The sequence below is a fragment of the Alternaria alternata genome, assembly GCF_001642055.1.
Source record: "Alternaria alternata strain SRC1lrK2f unplaced genomic scaffold CC77scaffold_36, whole genome shotgun sequence".
Classification (NCBI taxonomy): Eukaryota; Fungi; Ascomycota; class Dothideomycetes; order Pleosporales; family Pleosporaceae; genus Alternaria; species Alternaria alternata.
In genome coordinates this window covers 226,008-247,385 of record NW_017306225.1, presented here as the reverse complement: position 1 = coordinate 247,385, position 21,378 = coordinate 226,008, and the positions used below count along the sequence as shown (strand labels likewise).

The 21,378-nt window shown below is 49.7% G+C and overlaps 8 protein-coding genes across 8 annotated transcripts; 4 read left to right on the top strand and 4 right to left on the bottom strand.

Annotated features, from left to right (window-relative positions):
- Positions 1-1,042: 1,042 nt before the first annotated feature.
- On the bottom strand, positions 1,043-3,091 carry CC77DRAFT_584996 (hypothetical protein). Its single transcript, XM_018532366.1, has 2 exons — positions 2,530-3,091; positions 1,043-2,479 (listed from the first exon to the last, which is right to left on the bottom strand). Exons 1-2 carry the CDS (start codon positions 2,865-2,867, stop codon positions 1,096-1,098), a joined length of 1,722 nt encoding a protein of 573 aa, XP_018379423.1. The 5' UTR covers positions 2,868-3,091; the 3' UTR covers positions 1,043-1,095.
- A 50-nt stretch (positions 3,092-3,141) lies between these two features.
- Positions 3,142-7,643, bottom strand: CC77DRAFT_1083497 (glycoside hydrolase; the record flags this gene model as incomplete). Its single annotated transcript, XM_018529392.1, has 13 exons — positions 3,142-3,360; positions 3,413-4,784; positions 4,840-4,868; positions 4,919-5,229; positions 5,290-5,317; positions 5,362-5,842; positions 5,892-6,302; positions 6,355-6,547; positions 6,601-6,625; positions 6,679-7,036; positions 7,083-7,140; positions 7,199-7,379; positions 7,512-7,643. 13 exons carry the CDS (start codon positions 7,641-7,643, stop codon positions 3,148-3,150), a joined length of 3,792 nt encoding a protein of 1,263 aa, XP_018379422.1. The 3' UTR covers positions 3,142-3,147.
- Positions 7,644-8,994: 1,351 nt separating this feature from the next.
- CC77DRAFT_1014430 (hypothetical protein) lies at positions 8,995-10,186 on the top strand (the record flags this gene model as incomplete). The annotated part of the gene is made up of 3 exons (XM_018523896.1): positions 8,995-9,135; positions 9,193-9,468; positions 9,518-10,186. 3 exons carry the CDS (start codon positions 8,995-8,997, stop codon positions 10,184-10,186), a joined length of 1,086 nt encoding a protein of 361 aa, XP_018379421.1.
- A 463-nt stretch (positions 10,187-10,649) lies between these two features.
- Positions 10,650-11,934, bottom strand: CC77DRAFT_976262 (hypothetical protein). Its single transcript, XM_018535936.1, has 2 exons — positions 11,675-11,934; positions 10,650-11,626 (listed from the first exon to the last, which is right to left on the bottom strand). Exons 1-2 carry the CDS (start codon positions 11,870-11,872, stop codon positions 10,745-10,747), a joined length of 1,080 nt encoding a protein of 359 aa, XP_018379420.1. The 5' UTR covers positions 11,873-11,934; the 3' UTR covers positions 10,650-10,744.
- Positions 11,935-13,137: 1,203 nt separating this feature from the next.
- CC77DRAFT_1083493 (hypothetical protein) lies at positions 13,138-14,786 on the top strand (the record flags this gene model as incomplete). The annotated part of the gene is made up of 4 exons (XM_018529391.1): positions 13,138-13,505; positions 13,543-13,634; positions 13,683-13,854; positions 13,899-14,786. 4 exons carry the CDS (start codon positions 13,138-13,140, stop codon positions 14,314-14,316), a joined length of 1,050 nt encoding a protein of 349 aa, XP_018379419.1. The 3' UTR covers positions 14,317-14,786.
- Positions 14,787-16,531: 1,745 nt separating this feature from the next.
- Positions 16,532-18,728, bottom strand: CC77DRAFT_976259 (hypothetical protein). The gene is made up of 5 exons (XM_018535935.1): positions 18,103-18,728; positions 17,984-18,051; positions 17,694-17,930; positions 17,507-17,643; positions 16,532-17,452 (listed from the first exon to the last, which is right to left on the bottom strand). Exons 1-5 carry the CDS (start codon positions 18,329-18,331, stop codon positions 16,870-16,872), a joined length of 1,254 nt encoding a protein of 417 aa, XP_018379418.1. The 5' UTR covers positions 18,332-18,728; the 3' UTR covers positions 16,532-16,869.
- Positions 18,729-18,987: 259 nt separating this feature from the next.
- Positions 18,988-20,094, top strand: CC77DRAFT_1002285 (carbon-nitrogen hydrolase; the record flags this gene model as incomplete). Its single annotated transcript, XM_018523181.1, has 2 exons — positions 18,988-19,152; positions 19,209-20,094. 2 exons carry the CDS (start codon positions 18,988-18,990, stop codon positions 20,082-20,084), a joined length of 1,041 nt encoding a protein of 346 aa, XP_018379417.1. The 3' UTR covers positions 20,085-20,094.
- Positions 20,095-20,308: 214 nt separating this feature from the next.
- CC77DRAFT_976253 (hypothetical protein) lies at positions 20,309-21,352 on the top strand (the record flags this gene model as incomplete). The annotated part of the gene is made up of 2 exons (XM_018535934.1): positions 20,309-20,751; positions 20,800-21,352. Coding segments are annotated over 2 exons (996 nt in total), but the record flags the coding sequence as incomplete, so codon positions are not given.
- Between the last annotated feature and the right edge of the window lie 26 nt (positions 21,353-21,378).

The window sequence follows — 21,378 nt, the reverse complement described above, 5'->3', positions numbered from 1 at the left end:
TAGCGTTTAAGACAGCGTTTAATTAATTGTTTACGCTAGCTAATATCTGCTTAGCTTTCTGCAGCGCAGGCCTTGTTTCTTTCTAGCTAGACGCTGTCCTTTTAAAGCTAGACGTGCAGCTCCGTACGCCTACTCTAGCTGCTCTACTAGAGGCTCCTTAGGAAGCTTGTACGCTAAGCAACATACGCGAGCTTAAAGCTTAATTAACATTAATACGTAAGCGCGTGCGACAGCATAAGAGCTTATTACTAGCTTTAATTATTTAGGTAATTAACTAGCTTAAGAAGAGCGCTAAGGTAATAATACTCTTAGCTAAGCTAATGCGCGATTAGATTGCTAGCCTTAAGAAGGCTAATAAGGCAGCGTTAGCGCGTAAACAGCGTAAAAAAAAAGCGTATACAACAGCAAGAAGTCTTAATAAAGGGAGCTAGCGAGGATATACTCGCTTAACGTAAGGCTAATTAGCAGATTACTCGTAAGCAGCGTTAAGAAGGAGAGCGATTAGGCGTAAGCCGCTAGGCTCTCGCGCGCTGTAAGAAGTGCAGAGAGACTAGACATAACTCTTGTACGTGCAAGAAAGATACCTTAGATACTGCTTAATCTGCTCTATTAATATCTATATATTATCTTGTAAGGTGGTTAAGATATACGCGTGTAGAGGTGCGCAAAGTTAGTGGGGTGCGTCACTCGCTTGTACGCGTCACTCGCTTGTAAAACATGTTATGCAATATCGCATGAACTTGAGACCATATTTGGAAAAACCTTACACGCAGCATCAGCGCCTTTGTTAGTGATATATGAGCACGCTAGACCTGATGGATGCGAACAATCGATATTGCATGTTATAAGATATCAGGCAAACCTAGGATACAGAGACACCTGGAAGATTTTGGTCTTCTTCGCCGAGCGGGTAGTCTAGCCTAGTCGGGCCGGACTAGTGGAGTGAACCCATGACAAAGTGAACGCGACCAGACCTGTAACACTAGATAGTTACAAGACCATGTAGATGCTTGGTTCGTATGGGTTTGAAAACAGCTTTTACCTTCTATTCAGCGCGAAAATAGATCATATCACAGAACTCAACGATAACACCCTCTAACCAAACGGATCGAAAGTGCTCGGATCGTAATCCTTCCCCTCTTGCCACATCTCGACTACAACCTTGTCCTTCCATATGCCATCCGACCTTCTCTTCTCCCATTTTCGGGATACGGTATAGTGCCATATCTTTGTACTTCCACCCGCTGCGACGAAGGCCACTTCGATTCGCTGAATCGCGCTTTCCCGACCAAAGTCATGCCATAAGCGCAGCATTAAGTTATGGGCAACCTTCTCTTTGATCTGAGGTGAACCCACTGACCATGAATTCGGGTATGAAATCAGCTGGTATGTGTCTACATCCAGATAAAATGTGAGGTGAAGCTGTTCGAGGTTGCGAAACGAAGTCAGCGCTGAGTGGACAGATCGATGAGTCGCGGCGCTCGGCGGTGTCCATGGCGAAAACGACAGAGCCGAGGGTTTGAGCGAAGAAACACCATGCTTCTGCGAGCTAGAGATGGTGAGGAGCTTCTTCAAACGTGCAACGACCGATGTCTTGCCCGTAGCCTGATCGTCCGGCCATACGCTTGACCCCTTCGTTCCCTCTTTTCTCTGCACTTTCATTGGCAATCGTAATATCTTTATCCCTCGAGCTGTCTCCGCTAGATTGTGAAAGTGCTCGGGTTCCCACGCTACACTCCTTGCATATTTTGCTTCCAAACTACGCAGGCTCTGTCCATGCTTGGCTAGAAGTGTAGGTCGCACCATTTGCATGTCGTCGTCATCATCACAATACGTCTTCACATTTCTCAGTGCATCGATTGAATTGAGAAAACGCTCAAGAACTTTCATGTCCCTGTTCGAGTTCCAATAAGCCCTCGCAGCGCCGTAACCCTCCCAGAAGCCGAAGCCGAGTGTCTTGAGCTGTGACACACGTCCTGTCAATGCTTGTAGAAGGGCTGTAGGGGTACCGTGACCGAGATCTAAGGTATGTAGCCGACCCCAATCCATGCAACGTGACCACATCTGACAGTTCTCTGCAGTTGGAAAGTAGTTCTGATGCTCTGGATCTAAGGTCAACTCCTCGAGTGCCGGGAACATATCACCGTCCCGAAACGGAAGATTGAGCGGGCTTTCTTTGTAGTTGTCATTCATGTGCCAGGAAGTGTGCCAGGAAAGGTCGCCGACTTGCAAACGCAGAGTCTTCAAGTTGCGGACTTGGAGTAGGCACTGTTTCAGCTCGGACATCTCCGAAGGACAAACGTCGCATGGTCGTTTTGCAAGAGCAGTAAAGTCCAGGGTGTCCAGATGTGAAGACGACAGAATAGCCTTGTCCATTGCATGAGGTCCACGATCGTTGTTGATGTAGGTAAGTCGCATATTAGGGCGATCTACCAACAGTGCCTGCAATGAAGGCGGGAAGGGGTTCGGAGTCTCCCATCTGTGATGTGTCAGCTTTCTGGAACCGTGGTGCGGATGCGTGGGATTTACGATAGTCTCTGTAGCTGCACCAAATGACTCCAGCAGTCTACCAGTAACGTTACGAGCTTTTCGCAAATCTCAGGATCATATCGGACGGGTCTGACTCGAATGCATCTTATTTTTTCGCCGGTCGCCTTACCTGACATTCGCGTTCCCTGTAGGATTGTTGTTTCAACGTCGTTCACACCTGCAAGCGTAATCTCGCGAAATAGAAACTCCTCAGAAGAACTTCTGCTTGCGCGGCACACAACTCGAAGCGCGTGGAACGCCGCATAATCGTCGTGAAAGAGTTGAGCAAAGATACCGGAAAGAACACTTTGCGGCAGGGCGACGAATTGAGAAGACATTGTCAACGATGCGCGCACGTTTCGCACAGGTAGAGATAATTGCTATTGCGGCTGAAAGCAGCGTGTCTGTGTTCGAGACGGCGGACTGTATATATGTGAAAGTGCAGCCTAGGTGGATATTACCCCGGTTCTACACAGCCCGCAAGCCACCCGTTCGGATAAAATAGATTACACGACTTAGCGCCCACCAACTAGCGCCGCCTCTTGCCAGGGTTCGCTGTTCCAACTACGCCGACCCATCGCTGCAGTATCGAGGGATGACAGCATACTGTTCATCGCGTTAGTAGACTCCTGCTGAAGGTTGCATGTGACTCACTTCATCGCTCCAGAGAGAGTAATGTTTGCTCCACTTGGTTTTGAAGACTGTTGGCGCTTCTATGTTTCCAAAGAGCTCTGCACCAGCGTCCATACCGTAGCAGTAGATAAAGGGTTGATTGCTGCCAACTTTCGTATTCGCATACAACTGCGCATACGAATCGACACCCAGATCGAGCTATTCATATGTCAGACGCTTTCAATGCCATCACTCTCACGCTTATGCTTACCGCAGCATTAGATATTGCAGAGCTATCAAACACAATGCCGAACGTCACTTTTGGGATAATGTGTACAGTGACCTTGCCCGAGGCGTCCAGGTCCCAAGTAAATTGGTCATGGACACCGGATCCAGAAACATCTTTCTTCGTAGTCTCCTCGTCGGGTTTGTCGTCCTCACCATCGGGGATGGGATATCGCATTGAGTAGTCCCACCCAGGCATCTCCATCTCATACGTTGCGTTGATTTTCAGTTGCGCTTCTCCAGCGAGTGAACCAATGATACGGAAATCAGGGCCGATGGTCACAAAACCAGGAACGCGGAACGTTGCGCCAAAGTTGTGGGCTCCAAACAGCTCAACATCACCAGTGTGGAAGGAAACCTTGCCAAAGGCTTCGAACTTGAGTTGCGCTGTCACCTGGCCTTCCGTGCGGAACCAAGCGGAAGACTCCTCGAAACTCTCAAGGTTTCCAAGCTTGCCGATAACGGTGACTCCACCTGCCGTTTGGACGTCAAGATCCATCTCAACCCAGCTCTTGAAGTACAGATCGTCCGCCCACTCTGCACAATCTGTCAGGGTCTCCTCGAAGATCTTGATGTTGAATTGTTCATGCACCCGGTGCCTGACGCCCTCATACTTGATGTCGACGTCCCTTTGTTTGTCCCACCATTCTTTCACGTTGCCTGACCACCATCTCTTGTGCAACTCAGTGTAGTGCAGCTCGCGCTTTTCCTTGCGCCAAGCATGTTCTAGCCAGGCCTTCTTGTTGCCACCAAACATTGTCTCGATCTCCAGATCTCGTTTGCGCTTGTGTTTTCCAGGAGGTGCTTCGATAATGCTGTCCCAATAGCCAGGGTTGTCACTGTAGTCAATGCGTACCAAAACATTAGACTGGTCAGCGCGCTTCTCGAACGTCGTGAAATCATAGTCGAATGTGAAGTCATATACAGCGGCATCGCTAAGCCCCCGCTTCTCAAGTCTGTGTCGAATGTGGGCATGGGTAGTCGAAGACTCCATTTTCCTCGCGACAGCATATTTGCCAGGGCCGCAGTCGCTGGGCATCTCAACGACAGTGTGCTCCAAGCCGCCTCTGAAAATGATGTCGCAATTACTGTTTTCGGACGAGTCCGTACATACCGCCTTCACGGTTTGGCGATTCTCGCCGGCGGTGTTATCGCAGTCGAAAAGTTCCCAATGTGAGCCATCGCGTTTGTTGACTGTCGTGATTTCGTCTTCAGGGCCGGACATGATGTAAAAGCCAAAGGCATGATCATCAGGATCGTTGCTATTTCCTGGTGTGATCTGGCCACCCATTGTCTGATCAACCTTGATGGTAATCTTCTCGGTGTTCGAGTCGGGTCCAGGGGTAGGGAACAGGTTCCTGCGATCTGTCAGAGAGGCACGCACATAAGAGAAATGAAGAATGAGTGACTTACTTCAACGGCACGGGCAGATTGATGGTTTCCTGGCACAGTTAGCAAGCCGCAAGTCAGCACGAGCATTGGGAGAGGTTACCTTGCCCATGCCTCTGGTATCGCAACAAAAGGCGAGATCTGCATTGTACCACGACCAGACGCCCATCTGTTGAGGTATCGTGTACTTGCACTCGTGTGTACCATCTCCTTTGCCATCGCCATTTGGTCCGCCGTACTGATCCTGGTCGATTTTGCTAGTGGTTGAACTGCAAAATTCCGAGTTTGAACAGATTGGGATGTTACCGCCCTCGTTCCAGTAACACGAAGATGTGTCGATGCCTTTTTCGCAGCAGTAAGAGAGGCCCTTGTTGCCTTGACACGTTCCACGTTTGGTGGTCACGAAGTTGCGATCTAAGGGGTCTTTTAGCTCAACTCCAGAATGACGTCAACATGACACTCACCTCCACAGACGCTTTTGAGACTGTTTGAGTTCTGCGGCCTCCCATCCTTCAAATTCAGACACTCATCTGTCCAACCACACACATCGTTGACACCACCAGTGGAACTCTCACAGCAGTATTGTGCAAAGCCAAACCAGCAGGACAGGTGCTCGTCGTCGATGTAGGGCTCCGTACTTGATACAACAGGTATCTCGCCGTCGTGACAAGCGCCTGAGCACCAGAATCCCTCGATGCCTTGTTGACCTCCAGACCATCTGCATTTCTTTGGATCCGGAGTCGACTTCAGAGGACAGCACAAAGTCTGCCTCTGAGCTTTGCCGTCGCGCATGCCGCAGTATTGCTGAGCGCCAGCTGATTGATAGCCGGCACCACACGATGTGGTACCACAGGAAGACCATGCGCATTCAGTTCCTGTTGCAGAGCCGAAATCACCTTCATCGATAGCGCTTGAATCGTACCCATTCTGCTCGGCAAAGACGTCAAGTTTTCCGCCTAAGAGGGCTTTCAGTGCCGTATGGTCCGTGTCGTCAAGGTCTATAGACCAGACAAATAGACCAAGCAGACTAATCCTCAATCAGTGGGCATCGGCTTGGGAGTGACAAGATTACTCACCCTTGTTCTTTCGCGAAATCGACCTTGTCCTGGAGCGTTTCTTCATCGTCGTAAGACACCCACTGATTGTTGGAGCCCCAAGCCAAATACTTCACTCCAGCCTCCTTATCGTAAATCTTTTCGAGGTTGAAGCGCTTGATATACGACTCAATCTCGGCGAAAGAAAGTATACCGCTTTCGCCGGTGCATTGCCCAGCCACGCCAGGTGCTGAGTGCTTGCAACCAGGCTTGTTGCAATTCGCGTCCTCGAGGGTGTACGACCGACCATAGAACCCAATGCCCAGATTTATGCGATTTGCAGGTACACCCATACGCCAGAACAAGTCAAGAGATTCCTTGATCTCTGTCTTGTTGGTATGTGCATAGACGTACGGCCCGATGTAAGTGCCAGGCGCGTCCCAGCTGCCATGTCTAATTCACTTGTTAGGTCCATGCTGCTCGCAAAGTAAGATGTCGCACTCACAGATCGTAAGACATAAGATTGATCCAAGAAACGTATTTCCAAAGCAGGTCAATCTTGAACCATCGCAAATACCAATAAGAAGATGGTGCGGTGAACGAGATGCCATAATCATCTCCTGCGAGCTCAAATACCGTATTGAGTGCTTCGAGGAGCAGAACAAAGTTACCTGGATCATCCGGTTTACCACCGCGATCTGAAGAGTCGAATTAGTCAGTCGTATTGAGGGGACGATCATAAGCAACATACCTGGTGCGCCCGGATACTCCCAGTCCTTTTGGTAGTGTTAGAAACTCTGCCCAAGATATGCCAGCAAAGGCGACTTACCAGGTCGACCCCATCAAATCCCCATGTCTTCATGAACTTGTGCAGATTCGCGGCAAATTTGTACCGATTGGCGCCCGTGCGTGCAAGATCTCCCCAGACAGCCTGCGTATCGGTACCGTTATCGCTATAAGTCCAACCACCCAACGAGATCCAGATCTTGAGACCTGGCGCCTTTTGTTTCAGGTTTGTGATCTGAGAGAAGACATCGTCCGAGGTGCGCGGCATGGGTACAATTTCAAACGTCTCCGGCTCGATATATGCAAACGCAAGGTTGAGATGGGTCAGCGAGCCAACTGGGACATCATCGATCGTTCGTTTGGAGCAACTTCTTGTCGTCAAACTCCACCCTGCCCAGTAGCTGGTGCAAGTTAGTGCAAGGCATCATCTTCAAAGATGGTACGCACCCAATGACCAGTTTGCGTATATCTCCGCGATTGGGCTCGCTGGAGCCAGGTTGCTCGCCTGGAGAAAGATGACAAAGTCAGCCACCATGGCGCATGCATAGACGTGGGAGCCTCACAATTGCTTTGGCATGTATCATCGCAGTAGTCTGCTTTGACGCCACAGTACCCTGATCCGCTGCAGCAGACTTTCAAGGGGCACGTTGTTCCGGGTACAGCTGCACCCGCGCCGCACTCCGATTTATGGTCACAGTTGGAAATGCAGACATCCTTTCCGCAAAAGTCGCTTCCTGACCCACACTGCGCATGTAAGATATTGATCCGACCATAACAAACGTGAAATCATAGAGACTTACCCATCCCCTAAAGTCTATCAGCAATGAAGTTTTGGGTGGGAACAGGAAACGTACGTCTTTCCATTGCAGCATTCACCTCCAGCACATGGCTCGCCTTCTGCACACCTTCCCTTTTCTGCCCTTTGCCAAAGCTCTGTTCTGGTGTTCGGTGTAATCGGAGGCGGCAATACTTGCGCCCTCCCGATGCGAGCAGCGTTAGGCAAGGCATTTCCCCCATCAAGTCGTGTTGCTTGAATTGCGCATTCTGCCAATAAGATGGTGCAAAGAAATACTGATAGACAAAGCAGCTTCAAAGATGCATACATGACTTGTAAACTCGAAATCGAATTCGCCAACTCTTGCTACAAGAGAAAGAACAGAGCGGAGAAAACTAATGAGCGTGATATGTCAAAGTATCGCAGAAACAATGATCTGTGGTATGCACGAAGCATACTCCATCTCCAGCCATTTGTGCATCCTAGCAAAACCCCTGGCAAGATACCGCCGGATATAGGAATACTAGAGCAGTCGAAGAACGCCTGGATGCATCACTACCCCTGTCGCGAGGCTGCGCTGAACACTAGAGAGGTTTCGCGAAAGTTCAAGGTGTTGGTACGATTTTCCGGATAAATCCACGGACCCGACTGCGCCGCACCAGATATTACAAGGCGACCCGCACTACCCTGATCCTGCGAAGGATCGAAACGCAAGATCATGCTCCCGTCTCCCGAGGTTGTCAAGATGCTCTGTACACCCCACGGGCTCCCACACACGGTCAGCACTAGCCTTTGCCAAGCTGAACTACATCAGGCTTGTCAAACCAAGAAAAGACAAGGTTGACGGGACAAGATTCCGATTCCACGTCTTATCTCAGGCCTCCGGCCTCTCTTCGAATGTCTTGGATATTGTGTAGGTCGTCTATAACAAATCGAGTCTCGTCTCCGCATCAACCGCAATGATGGACACGGCTCGGTTGTATCCTTTCCACGTACCTGCATACTCTAGATTCATCACGCATGTATGAAATTGGAGAATGCCTTGCACTCAACGTGAAATCTTGCGAAAGTTTATCCTAGCGTAGGATTGAGGACACCCTAATGTATGTCAGCTCGAGATTAATGGCAACCGCTCAGCTTGTCGCTGAAAATGGCGCAGAAGTGATAACTCTGCATGTGGGTTGGATACAGGGTCCACGGACGCACCGAGACCACGGTCAGGCGTTCGTTTCCCGAGACTCCGAGAAAAGGAGATATCGGAAAGAGGTAATCGTGCTCAGTCTTAGCCGGCCTAGACTGTCAAGAATGCTACACGAGTATTGAACAGCTGACGATTGCGCCCGCTCCCGGATAGTCTTGTAAGTCCTGTTCACGTACATCATCTTGCGCGAACGGAGCCTGTCTCAACGTTTATCCATCATCTCTAGGCTCGAGTGTTATTGAGCAACTGGTGCCTCGAGCTCGTGTATCATGACTCGCCTCACGCTATGGTTGCTTCTATGCACCTTCGTCTGGTCTGCACGCCAGGAAGAGATGCCGCAGCTTGATTCAAAATCGCTGAATCTCCACCCCTTTCATTACAACATGATAGTTAACACTACTGCCGACGATCCCGAGCTTGATAGATATCTTTGGAAGGGTATCAAGAACGAAGATGTAGTGCCAACGAAAACAGGAGGAAAGGTCATCACGTATAGCCTGCAATCGAGATTGGGGAAACGAGCGGTAGGATTGCCTTGGATGTAACAGTGGTTACACTCTGCTGACGTTCCCCCTCCTTAGCCTACATTCTACGGGCCGCTCATCAAGACACCATGCCTTTTCTGTGGAAAGAAAGCCAGATCAGTCTCCAATGTCAACATCGGTCAATTCACCCCAGACTCGATGATCGATAGGATGAAATGGGGAGCCAAAATCGGGCAATGCCTGTTCTACGGGCAACGTAACAAGGCCATGAAAGACAACCCGGACTACAGGGGCTCGTCTTTATCACGCTGGACCACCGATTGGGGTTGTGCTCAGCCCGTTATCAGGCAGGAATTCTTTCGCACTATTTGGGTGAGTTACAAAATACTCGAGAAGACCTTTGCTAATGGGTCTCCCACAGCAATTATGGCCAAATGAACAAGGCGATGTGCGTGACAGCTGCGAGACAGGGCAAAATTACTACTGCTTGAATTACTTTGAGCCTAAGTGCTGCTGGCTCAACGGAATCCTCGGTGAAAAGACGCAATGGAAGGAGAATGGTATGAAGTACTTCAAGGCCATGTCCCGAGCCATGGCCAGAACCTGCCAAGGCGAAGTGTTTGTCATGCTAGACAACAAGAAGATGCTCTTGAAACAATATGCCCACGCTAAAGACACTCCATCCATCTGGCTCTACGACGAACTTCCTGAACTTCAGAATCTTTACAATCAAGGGATAGTCACAAAGCTTACGGTGATACGCGTGGGGGACTGGAGGCGATTTGATCGAACAGGCTATGCATTCAGGAACGAAGAAGAACCTAAAGATGTTGATGAAGACGATGCCAATGCACCGCCTGCGGACATAAATTCGCGTCGCGTTCGCTCGGTTCCAGAGAACTACAAAGATGATCAGGAAATCACTGCGATGGCGATCAAGATGGCCAAGGCTCTGGCAAAGAAAGAAGCAGAGCTTATATTGACAGGGGAAATGGAGAAAGCTAAATCCGAAATGTATAACTTGCAAAAGCGCGGGTTGTGCACAAGTGCAGCCGACCAAGAACCTCCGGGTATGGACTGGTTTGGATGAGTACCTTGACGGCTGATGTTCGCGTGTCGCGATATTTGTCAGGACGGCCATGCATGTCTAGCTTGAATTTCATTATCATGGCAATACTCTTGTGGTCGTAAACTTCAATTTGTGTCAACAGTTCAATGGAAGAATACACCTTGAATCATCACATCTCGAGATTTGTCACGATCGTCTTCATATGCGACCAAGCGCGGTCTGACCCTTCGTGGCTAATGAAGCAACACTTGAACAGCCTGACGAAACACATAACCACGATTTGAGGCTAATCACTCAGCGAGAGGTGTCGAAAGCTGCAATAGCCGTTATAGAGTATGTCTGCCCATATATCACGTTACAAGCTCCCAATGTTTCGCGAACAGCATAAATTTCCATCTCTGGTAGCCAAGCAGCGAAACCTCAAGCAACAGATAAAGTATAGCGGAGCTTCAAGTGCCATGAGACTCAAAACAGACATTGTATTGTTTACAAAAGCATAATCTCACAAAGAAAAGTATACAGCCAAGTTCCCAGGCCGGGATAATCACCTGTCAGAGGTGCGGGCAGATCATCTGCCCACTAGATACCAATACAAACGTAGTATTGTGCCCACAAGCCGGAACAATCCGTCTTCACGGTTGGGTTCCACTTGTAAAAGTCATCCAAAGCAATTTTGTTGTTATTAGCGATGTCCCAGCAACCGTCTCCAGCCACGACCTTGTAGAACTTCTTGCAGCCCGTCACCATGCCTTGCTGTACCGGAGTCGGTGTGTTGGAAGCTGGCTTCGTTGTGGTTGGGACAGTAGAGGTCTTGAACGTTGAGGAGGCCGGTGCAGTGAATCCAATTGTGCGGATGCAGACATTGTAACCAGACCATAGCTTCGAGCAGTCGGTCCCAACGTAGGGATTCCACTGGTAGAATGAGTCAAGAGGGACTTTTGCTGCTGCAGCGATATCATAGCATCCATCTCCAGCCTTGACGAGGTAAAAGCCGTTGCAGTTTGGAACCATGCTTGGCTGTACGGGCGTCGGCGTTGCGACTCCGTTGCCAGTAGACGTCTTGACAGTGCTCGATGGCTTCATCGTCGTGGACGGAGCAGGAGTGACGGTGGGCTTCGGCGTGGGTGTGCTACCGATCAAGCCAACACAGACGTAGGTCTTGGTCCAGAGGCTTGTGCACTCACTGCCGACTGCAGGGTTCCAAGCGTAGAAGTCATCCAGAGAGATGGAGTAGGTGGACGCCAAATCATAGCACCCATCACCACTCACAACAAGATGGAACTTATTACAGTTGGTGGTCATGCCAGACTGGATTGGAGATGGAGTCGCAACGCCATTGGTCGGCGAAGGAGCCACCGTCGATGATGGAGTAGGCTTCGGCGGCGGTGGTACTCCCCAGTTCTGTTCGATGCAGTAGGAGTTCCCAACGACAAGCTTACATTCCGTGCCGATCGACGGATTCTATGACTGTTAGAGACTTTGCTAGATCCATGTCTACTATCAACTTACGTATGTCTTCAATTGATCTTCGCTGATATAATTATCCGTCGCGAGAGATGAGCAAGTATCGCTGGATATAGTGACTACCCAGCCGCTGCAGTCTGATACAGTATCTGCCGCCGCTGTTGTCGGTGGGTCCACAAGATAGGCGTTGGCCAAACCCAAGGCGCCGAGAACGAGAACGGCTCCAAAGTTTGTAGATCTCATGATGGCAAGAAGTTTTCTTAAAACGAATGTGATTTGAAATGAGCGACAAGTGGAAACGAATGATTCCTGTGATCGTCATTGAGAGGCACTGTATACGTCTTTTAACCCCTCGTTGAGAGGATCATGATAGATCCATTACTCTTGTCAACCGTGATCATCGTTGCCACCCGTACACAATTTCGCTTGACGTACGGTCAGCAGATATGGTCCTGACCGAGTGAAGTTTAGAGAGTCGGCCTTACATCCAACTAATGCAGAGTGCGCCGTGGTCGTCACCGCGGTTTGAGCGGACGTTCGCGACTATCAACGGCTGTAGATGATGTTGGTTATTTTTGGCTATGGCGTGTGTTCTATTTGCTGGTATTATGCCGGGTACCAGCATGCGTGGTGTGGACTGTAATCATGTGGTACTTGCAGCAGCGCGAAAATCCGGGATGGCACTGCTGCAGGAACGGAATGCCGGTACGTGGGAACTTGCGATGCGGGCGACGGCTGTTGTAAACAATACCAAAACCACTGTACTACTTGACAGCTTAGGAAGAAAGTATCGAACCTGCCATAGGTGCACTCAATTTTCCGTCCACAATAATTATCAGGGTCTCCGGGTAAATCCTTCGAGATGTTGGCGAGGTACGGCCCGGGATAAGAGCGGCTAGAAGGACCTTAGCTTTTACCCAGTCAGATTTGACCTCGATATTAAAGCGATGTTGTGGAATAAGGCGTCCTGCCCCACGATCGCGCAGGGACGTCATTGCTAGCCCCCATGTAGATCGGTTCCCGCCCATGAACCGCTGTTCTGTGTACCTGCATGACGGCTACGGAGAAGGCCAGAATACGCGCAACCAAACCAGGTTCGCGGCATAATATTGATACAAGCTTACGCCAAGGTAGCGACAAGCACACCTTCTTTTTCATCGCGAGATTAAGGGGTCACACCAACGAGCATTCGGTACGGCGCGTCCAGCGGTCCGCAAGTCTGGAAGGACATATCCTTAGCGTTTCTCTAGGCACAACGAGATGTGCCCCCACCTTGGCATGTGAAGAATGGTTATTGGTCCGGTCGGATAGAAGTAAGCATCTGGGTGACCAACTAGTCGCAAGGTATTCTGAAGGTCCTGCGTTGCTCCAGAATTGCGATCGAAAGCTTGCTATTTTCAGGGTCTCTACGAGGCCCTCGATTATACGTTCTAACGCCCTCTTGCATGTGGATTCGCACTCGTTGAAACTGTCCAAACTTTTCCATTGAAGACATACCGTTCACCACCATGCGGTTTCCTCCCTCGGGCGAGATTTTGCTATCACTGCTTTATGCCAACTCTGTTCTTGCCCAAATTCAATTGTACAATTTCACTACCGCATCCACCAACCTCTCTTCAACATGCGTCGCCGTCTTGAACCAAGTGCAAAACTGTGATCCGTCACTTGAGTGGGCGGGTCGGGGAAGATACGAAGCGGACGACATACTGCAAACCCTGTGCACGGCGGCTTGCACGGCATCACTGTCAACATGGTTGAAAAGAGCACTCGGCGCATGCACAACGCGATACGTTGACACCCAAGGCAATGCTATGCTTCCCGGTATCTGGGTAGAGTCCATTCTCGAGAATTACAGTTTACTATGCCAGAAAAACGGGTGAGATGAAGATATACAAAGTTACAGGAACATTGAGAGCTGACAACTTCAGTGACAAGTTTTGTAACGCCGTTGTTCGAGATGCAGCTGGAGTGAACCCTGAGAATCAATCGCAGACCAAATCGGCAGGTACGTAGTTCAGCAAAGCGTGTTGAGCGAAGCTCACGATGACTACAGTTGCAACCATTAAATGCGATGATTGCTTCTTGAAACAGATGCAAACACGCCTGCAGATGCCGCTTCTATCAAACTCCGACATGGCAAAGACTTTCACGTCTTTGACTTCGGCTTGCAAGAAGACTGGCTTTGCTGTCACACCTATTGCTGCCTCAACCGCATGGGTTACATCGTGAGTACCTGCCGAGCCACCACGACCAAGCTAACATTGAACAGCACAACAGCTTCAGGCGCCACGCCAACGCCAACCGGATGTACAGGCACAATGTATACGATTCGCAGTGGAGACACGTGTCAATCGGTCGCTGCTGCCCGCGGCATAAGTGTAGCTGGTCTTCTCACCGCCAACGGCCTTCAAGGCTTTTGCGCGAATTTCCCGACCTCAGGGGCACTTTGCATACCCACTAGTGGAAGGTGCAAGACATACACCGTGAAGACCGGCGACACATGTGCCAAGATCGCTGATGCAAACAAGAAGGCATGGGTGCAAATAGTCTCTTGGAATCCGGTCCTTGGTAAGGATTGCGGAAACTTGGGAAGCTACATTGGGTATCCGATATGTGTATCTACTCCCGGTGGAGACTGGGTCAATCCGAGCCCGGTACCCAGTACTTCGGAGGCGACCACACCGTAAGTCATCCACAGAAACTGTATTCGCTTTTCTAAGAGTGATGAAGACGTGGCTCTAACAATGTGTAGTCTCTCAAGTATGCCAGGTACTGCTGTCAGTCTACTCCCTCGTCCTACCAACACGGGCTTCATCAATGGTAGCGATGAATGGCACTACCAATACGGGAACGGAACTCGCCTTGACTGTATCACCTATGTCAATGGCTCTGACTTTGGTTCGAGTGCTTCATGCGCAGATGTCGCCAAAGATGCTGGCGTCAATGCTACAGATATCGCTGAATGGAATCAGTTGGAAGATCCTTGCACGTTGGATGGGAAACTTACGTACTGCGTACAGCGAGTGAAACAAGATTTCACATCGGACGTGACCGAATACTGCAACCTTGAAGACACAGCTACCTATGGGATGACGTGTCAGCAGTTCGTTGCCTTGTGGGCGATCGATTCAATGAGGTTGAACGATTGGAACCCAGGAGTTGGGCCCGATTGCGAGAATTGGATGCCAGGTGAGTCACCAGTATATTGTATCTGCGAAACCATGTGATATTAATATCCTAAAGGACGCACCTATTGCGTAATGGCGCGCCACTTTCGCCAACCAGGTATTCTTGCAGCTTGTAGCAAGTTTGCCACAGCAAATGAGACTGGCCGTACGTGTATCATATCCTGCTATACCATTTACTCAATTACTCATGCTATCAGGGCTCTCCGATCCATGCGGTCTCATCGAACAGCCCAACGGCATTGCACATGCACGCTTCGTTGCCTGGAACCCTGCGGCGATGAACAACTGTACGTTGATAACATACCACACACTGTCGGGATCGTCGTTCTAACACAATATCAGGTAGTGGTATCCGATATGGCTATGACTATTGCGTGAGTACGATTGGCTTCAAGCCAACATACACATCGTACGTGGCACCGTGGGGCGCCACGATGGTGCCTTCTGCGAATGCGATGGGAATGGTGGCCAACATGCTCGATGAGACTACGACTCCTGGCAGTTCATCATCTGGGCATATCTCGGTCAGTGTGAGTGTCACTTCAGCGTCGAACGAGGCTACGTCTTCTGCGACTGTGCAGCCACACTTTCACAGGCATAAAAGGGTACACGGGCATTTGTAATCACGCTCTGAATCTTCTTGCAAGTGTCTGTCTATCCATCGATCAGTTACATCGAAGCTGCACTGTTCCTTGTAGTTATCCATACTACAATCATGTTGGATTAACCAACCAAGAGTGTATGAGTCTCCATTCAGGCTCTCTATTCGGCGAAATATGAAACTATCATATCCAATCCGCACGCCGGAACACATAATATATGACAAACGCGACAAATCTTTCGGTGAAGTTCCTCCTCTTGCATGTATCATCATGTACTTCCTTACTGCCCATCGCAAGTCATGACAGCATCCTAACAAGGCGGCTATTGAAATCGGATCGTCAGCACTAATCGGGAGAATATTCAAACCAGAGGAACTTACCAGCCCACCGCAAGGGCTACAAGATTCAAAGTCTGATGGCGCGATACAAGTAAGCTTTCGACATTCTCCATTTACAATGCAGTTTGCTTCAGTCTCGCGTGATGGAAAATCTCGTAGGACCTTATTTGGTCCTTCCTCGATTGTGCCGCTAGGCGTTGCAATTGTGAGTCCTATAAATATAGTAGAGAGAAATATTGAGAGTTGCATAACGAAAGCTTGTAGTAAAGCTCGGTCTTGGGTGGTTGAACCGTCCGACTAAAGGTTGTTGCAGATTCGTGAGAGCAAAGGAGGCTCCTCTGATGCTGTATATATATGTGTGTCCCAGAACCGAGATTGTAGATCAACTTCGACATGACTATCAGGTCAGATTCTCCTGTGACTACGTAATCTCTGATCACTAGGGCTTAGAGTAAGACTGACAGCTTTCGCTACGATAATCGGTATATCAAGGTCTTGGGAACCGGAAACCGGGGTATGCTGAACAGTCTGGCTGCAAGTGATACGACCTCGGGACCTAGCCGGCGCTACTCTACGGGAGTGGGCCTGGTGCTTATGTGAGCGCTAGTAGTCCCTTAAAACACGAAGCATTGATCAGACAACACGTGGGGAAAGCATTCTTATAGCCTAGTCTATGAAACACTTTTTTTTTTTGCTGTTCTTGGTGGGCCCATTGCGTCTCCCTCCTGTCGACGTTATTGTCCACTTCATCGCATCCTATGGACTGTCAACCATGTTAAATATGATGCGCGCATCCAAAACCAGCTAGTTATGAATTTACCTACCACGCGCGAGACTTGATGCAGGTTGCGCGAAAGCGCGCAGCTCCATCCATTGGAGTCGTCTGCGGCTCTTCCGAGGCTGCAATGTGTCACATGCCAACCCGCAAAAGTTTCAAAACTGTCAAAGCCTCCAAAAAGTGTATAACACAACACAGAATGCTTTCGTGGATGTAATTTGTTAGTCTTCGTATCCATGAAAGTGGGATCGGTAGTTGGCAGAACTTTTAGTTTGGATGCTAGGTATGGAGATGATCATAGGGTGCTTTTCCCGCTCAGTACGAGAAGGCTTGTCTATTTGCGGGGAACAGGACTCTGTTTTCTTTCATCCCATTCAAACTCTCTCGTCAGAGTGATCCCTCTTTCTCTTCTATCATTTGGAGGCGACTCGCTTATCCGGACTTCGCTCGATGCCTTGCGTCCTGCATTAGGACATTCTCCATGCACATGGGTTGTTGTTAGACCTATCTCATCTTCATCTAACCGAGATCTACCCCATGGCTCATGATCTTTATTCGATCTCATCCATGACTTTCTGTCGGTTCGAATCTCCGTTTGAGTGACTGTGGTGCCCTCCAACGTATCGTTGACCTTTATCTTCCGCGTGCGCTTTTTGGAAATCGTTTCGAGTGGATCTAGCGAGTGCGCAGGAGATTCCATGTGGTGCGAACCTTTGAGCGTGGATGGCAGGCTCCTAGAGAGCACATCCGTGACTTGCAGAAGCAGCGGACGAAGGGTGGGCAGGCAACCGGAGATGATGCCGACCGAGGGTTCTACGGAAGACCAGATGAACACGTCACTCTTCGCCCAGCTAATGTCTGTTGTATTAACGAGGTGGACAATAGTGATGATGCGGTATAGAGACGCAAAACAGACACTGGATAAGTCAGTGATTGTTCATTGCATAAGCTTGCTATGGTCCAGGACTTACAAACTGCCGAGTAAAAACGTGAGGATCACTGCGACCTTTTGCGATCGTCCCATGTTCAGCTTGAGCACGCTTTGTACAGGTATCGTGAGGATACATATATCGCCGAAAAGATTGATAATACCGATACCAAGATAGAACTGGAGTCTCGTCAGTTGCGAACGGCGATTTTGGTTTGAGGAGAGCCCACCTTTGCCTCGTTCACCAGTACCACGCCTTCACCACCATACCACTGATTCCAGTAGTAGTGTAGTGGTCGTGTATACAGTGGTAAGACGACGTGGTTAGTGATTAGATAACCGGCAGTGAGAACGACGCAAAACCAGCCAAGCCATGTCATCCCAAAAATTCGACGATATAAAGCCAGAATTGAGAATTTGATAACACACAAACTCCATGTGTAGATGTACACATACGCGAAAGTGATCTAGCCGCTGTCAGCACTGATATACTGTCGTGCTACGGGAAGTAACAACGCACTATTGTGATTTGTCGCATTTCATACGGCCCCAAAGACCATATGTGCTTTCCGAGACCGAAGAAGCCCCCTGATCTTGATGTCAGCAGATGTCGCAAATTTTCATGATCAAGTACCCTACCTGCGATGCAGCAAGCCAAGTTGCCAGCATTCAAAGCCAACCCAAGAAACATTAGATAGTCGTCCAGTCCCAGTACCTCACGTTTAAGACGCAGGCGAGTGAGGAGACGCAACGCGACGAAAACGAACGAAAGAACAAAAAGCACAATGCCGATAGCATTGTTGGAAGTAGTGCGTGACTCCGACAAGTCAATACCAGGCGGCGGGTTAGCAAAGTAGTCAAATGCCATGTTTACAGGCTGGTTGCGTTGGGGTAGAACAGGACGAAGTGACAAACGTCAAAACTGTGCAACGGGCTTCGAGCCTTCAACACTGATTATCGAACCACATACTCAATACACCGAACGCATCAGTGCAGCACGATATCGAGCAGGGTAGGGCACCGAGTCACAGAAAGCACTTGGCAGCGGATATTTCCCGAAGTCGGTACGATTGAGAGGCCAATCGGTATAGTTTCCTGTGGGACGTGAGTGTTGTGCAGCCAAAGAAAAAGAGTCCTCGCAAAAATCTGTAGCTAGCTTAGGCGGAGACGCCGTTTGCATTAACTACATATATTCAGGGTCAAAACGCTCCGAAGGGACGTGTGGTGTGACGGGCCAGGTACTTGCTGCATATCGTCCTATCACAAGTAATGACAGTGTGGGGTCCCTCGTATGGGAGTGCGGAAAGGATGAGGAAACCCCGGATCGGGCCTACCAAAGCCACTCGGGCCTTTTTAGCTACGCGGGAGATAACGACGTGCCGCAACCTTTTCCGGTAGTAGATCGTCTTAGTGGGCACCATAACCCGTGAAATCTGGGCCACACCAGCTCTCCTCTCCACGTTCTCTACACCTTGCTTGTCTTGACTCAACCAATTGCCATCTTCGACATCAGATTCCAACAACATGGCGCCTAAAGAAACCAAGTTCAAGGTGGCTGCGGCTCACGCTGCACCTGTTTTTATGGACAAGGCGGGCACTATCAAGAAGACTGTTCGGCTCATCGAGCAAGCGGCGAAAGACGACATCAAGCTCCTGGTGTTTCCTGAAACCTTCATCCCCGGCTACCCCGTACGTGTCCCCGCTCTCAACGTCAAGGTTAAAAGTGATCCTAATCGTTACCACAGTGGTGGACTGAGTGCTACCCACCCCTCAAGCAGGTTACTGCTTTGGCCAAGTACGCTGAGGAGAGCGTAGTTGTGGAGCCAAATGGGGAAGACGTCAGCGCCATTCAAGATGCGTGTCGCCGTACCGGTGTAGCGATCAATCTCGGAATCTCGGAGCGTATCGCAAACGGTCATACACTATTCAACTCGCAGGTCATCATCGATAGCGACGGCACTATCCTCGGCGTTCATCGGAAGCTCCAGCCAACTTTCGTCGAGCGCATGGTGTGGGCTCAGGGCAACGGAAGCACACTGCGCAACTGGCCACTTTCCTTGGGCTACAACCTTGGAGGTCTGGCCTGCTGGGAGCATACTATGAACGGCGCACGCCAGGCACTCATCACCCAGAACCAACACATCCATGCTGGAGCTTGGCCAGCCTTGTCAGCGATGGCCGGTTTCGAGGATGTCGCCAATGCGCAAATCGAAGCGCTGATGAAGACACATGCTTTAACTGCCCAAGTCTTTGTTATCGCAGTTTCTGACTATGTCGACCAACAGTGCCTCGACTGGATGGAGACTAATCTTGGAAAGCAGGATCTCGTCAAGCTTGGTGGCGGTTGGTCTTCAGTCATCCATCCGTTCTGCTCGTTTATCGCTGGTCCGCACACCGGTGGAGAGGAGAAGTTGGTACAGGGCGAGATTGACTTCTCACACATGGGGTCTGTAAAGGTATGGATTGATGCAGCGGGCCATTATCAACGCCCGGAGATTCTACAGTTCGGATTCGACCAGCGTCCACACTGGGCGGACGAGAAGACCGATCGCTTCAAGGTGCGCACTGAGGAAAGAAAACCGGAGAGTAAGATTGAGTACCCCGCACCTTCGGAGGCTTAGTGGCTGCAGATGTTTTTTTGTCAGATAGAGAATGCATGAGTTGGCAATTGTATCCTTGGAGTGGCGTCTTGTGTTACCCGTTACTCATTGGACATCATGGAGGCTTAGCGGCTCAGCCTCGTCGCACCTGCATCACTGCCAATGTACTTCTCAGCAGGGTAAAACAGAGCTTTTCCTTTCCGACATTCTCACATCTGTAGATCTTCATTCTGTCTGATTTCAGTATGCCAGTCACTTTCGGTGCTGTAGGCGACATCATTTCGGTCGTTTTACTCGTGAAAAATCTAGTAGCAACGCTCGACGAGGCTCGTGGCTCCAAGGCTGAGTACCAGGCTGCCATACATGAACTTTGGCTCCTTGACCGCACTCTGCTTGAAATCGAACTGCTCACTAGAGAGCATGCAGACGGCGCTACGCCAGAGTTACGAGGCCTATGCGGGACAGCCAAGCGAGCCGTTGCTAGGTGCCACGACCAGGTCACGACCTTTTTGCAGCGCATTCGAAAATATCAGAGTACTTTCGACTACGGCCAGAATCCGAATGCGCTCAAGGAGATAGGGCATGCGATTCGTTGGAGAATTGGGGAGAAGGAAGCACTCGAGCGTTTTCGAGCAGAGCTAGCAGGGACTACATCGAGCCTTCAAATGCTTATGGTGACGGCTAATACGTGAGTGGCAGAGTCATGGTGGGTAGATCCAATGTTGATATCTTACAGCACACTACTCCAGGTAAACCGAAAAGAGATGAAACACGACCTGGACGATGTGATGCGCAGGAGCGACAATGCTACTCTTTCGCATGACGCATCCCTTAGCGCCATCAAAGACGGACTCGAGAACGCTAATCGCAATATCGAAGCTGGAAACTCCATTCTTGAAAATCTATCGGAAGCGATCAAGCTTGGGTGGCTTCGGAACCTTGGTTGTGAACTCATAGGATTGATGCGAAGTGCGATGATGGTCAACTTTGCGACGTACCGTGCGGTCATTCAGATACAAAATGCTCTTCCTAGTCACTTGGACCGAGGACTCATCGAAGAACCTATGATCTTGGAAGATCCCATCGGTCGCATTACTCCTGTACATCTACAATTTATTACTTCCTGGGATGCATTCCACTCCGTACTCGAGACGCGGTTCCAGAACATTCCAGGGCATAGTACAATGAAGCAGCGAAGTTATGGGTTGCAAGCCGGGGGCACAGGAAGAGAAATTGAGTTGTCGCGTCCATGGCAACATGCTTTCCTACCTGGTCAGCGAGTTGAGATGAGTTTCATTTTTGACGACTGGAGCTA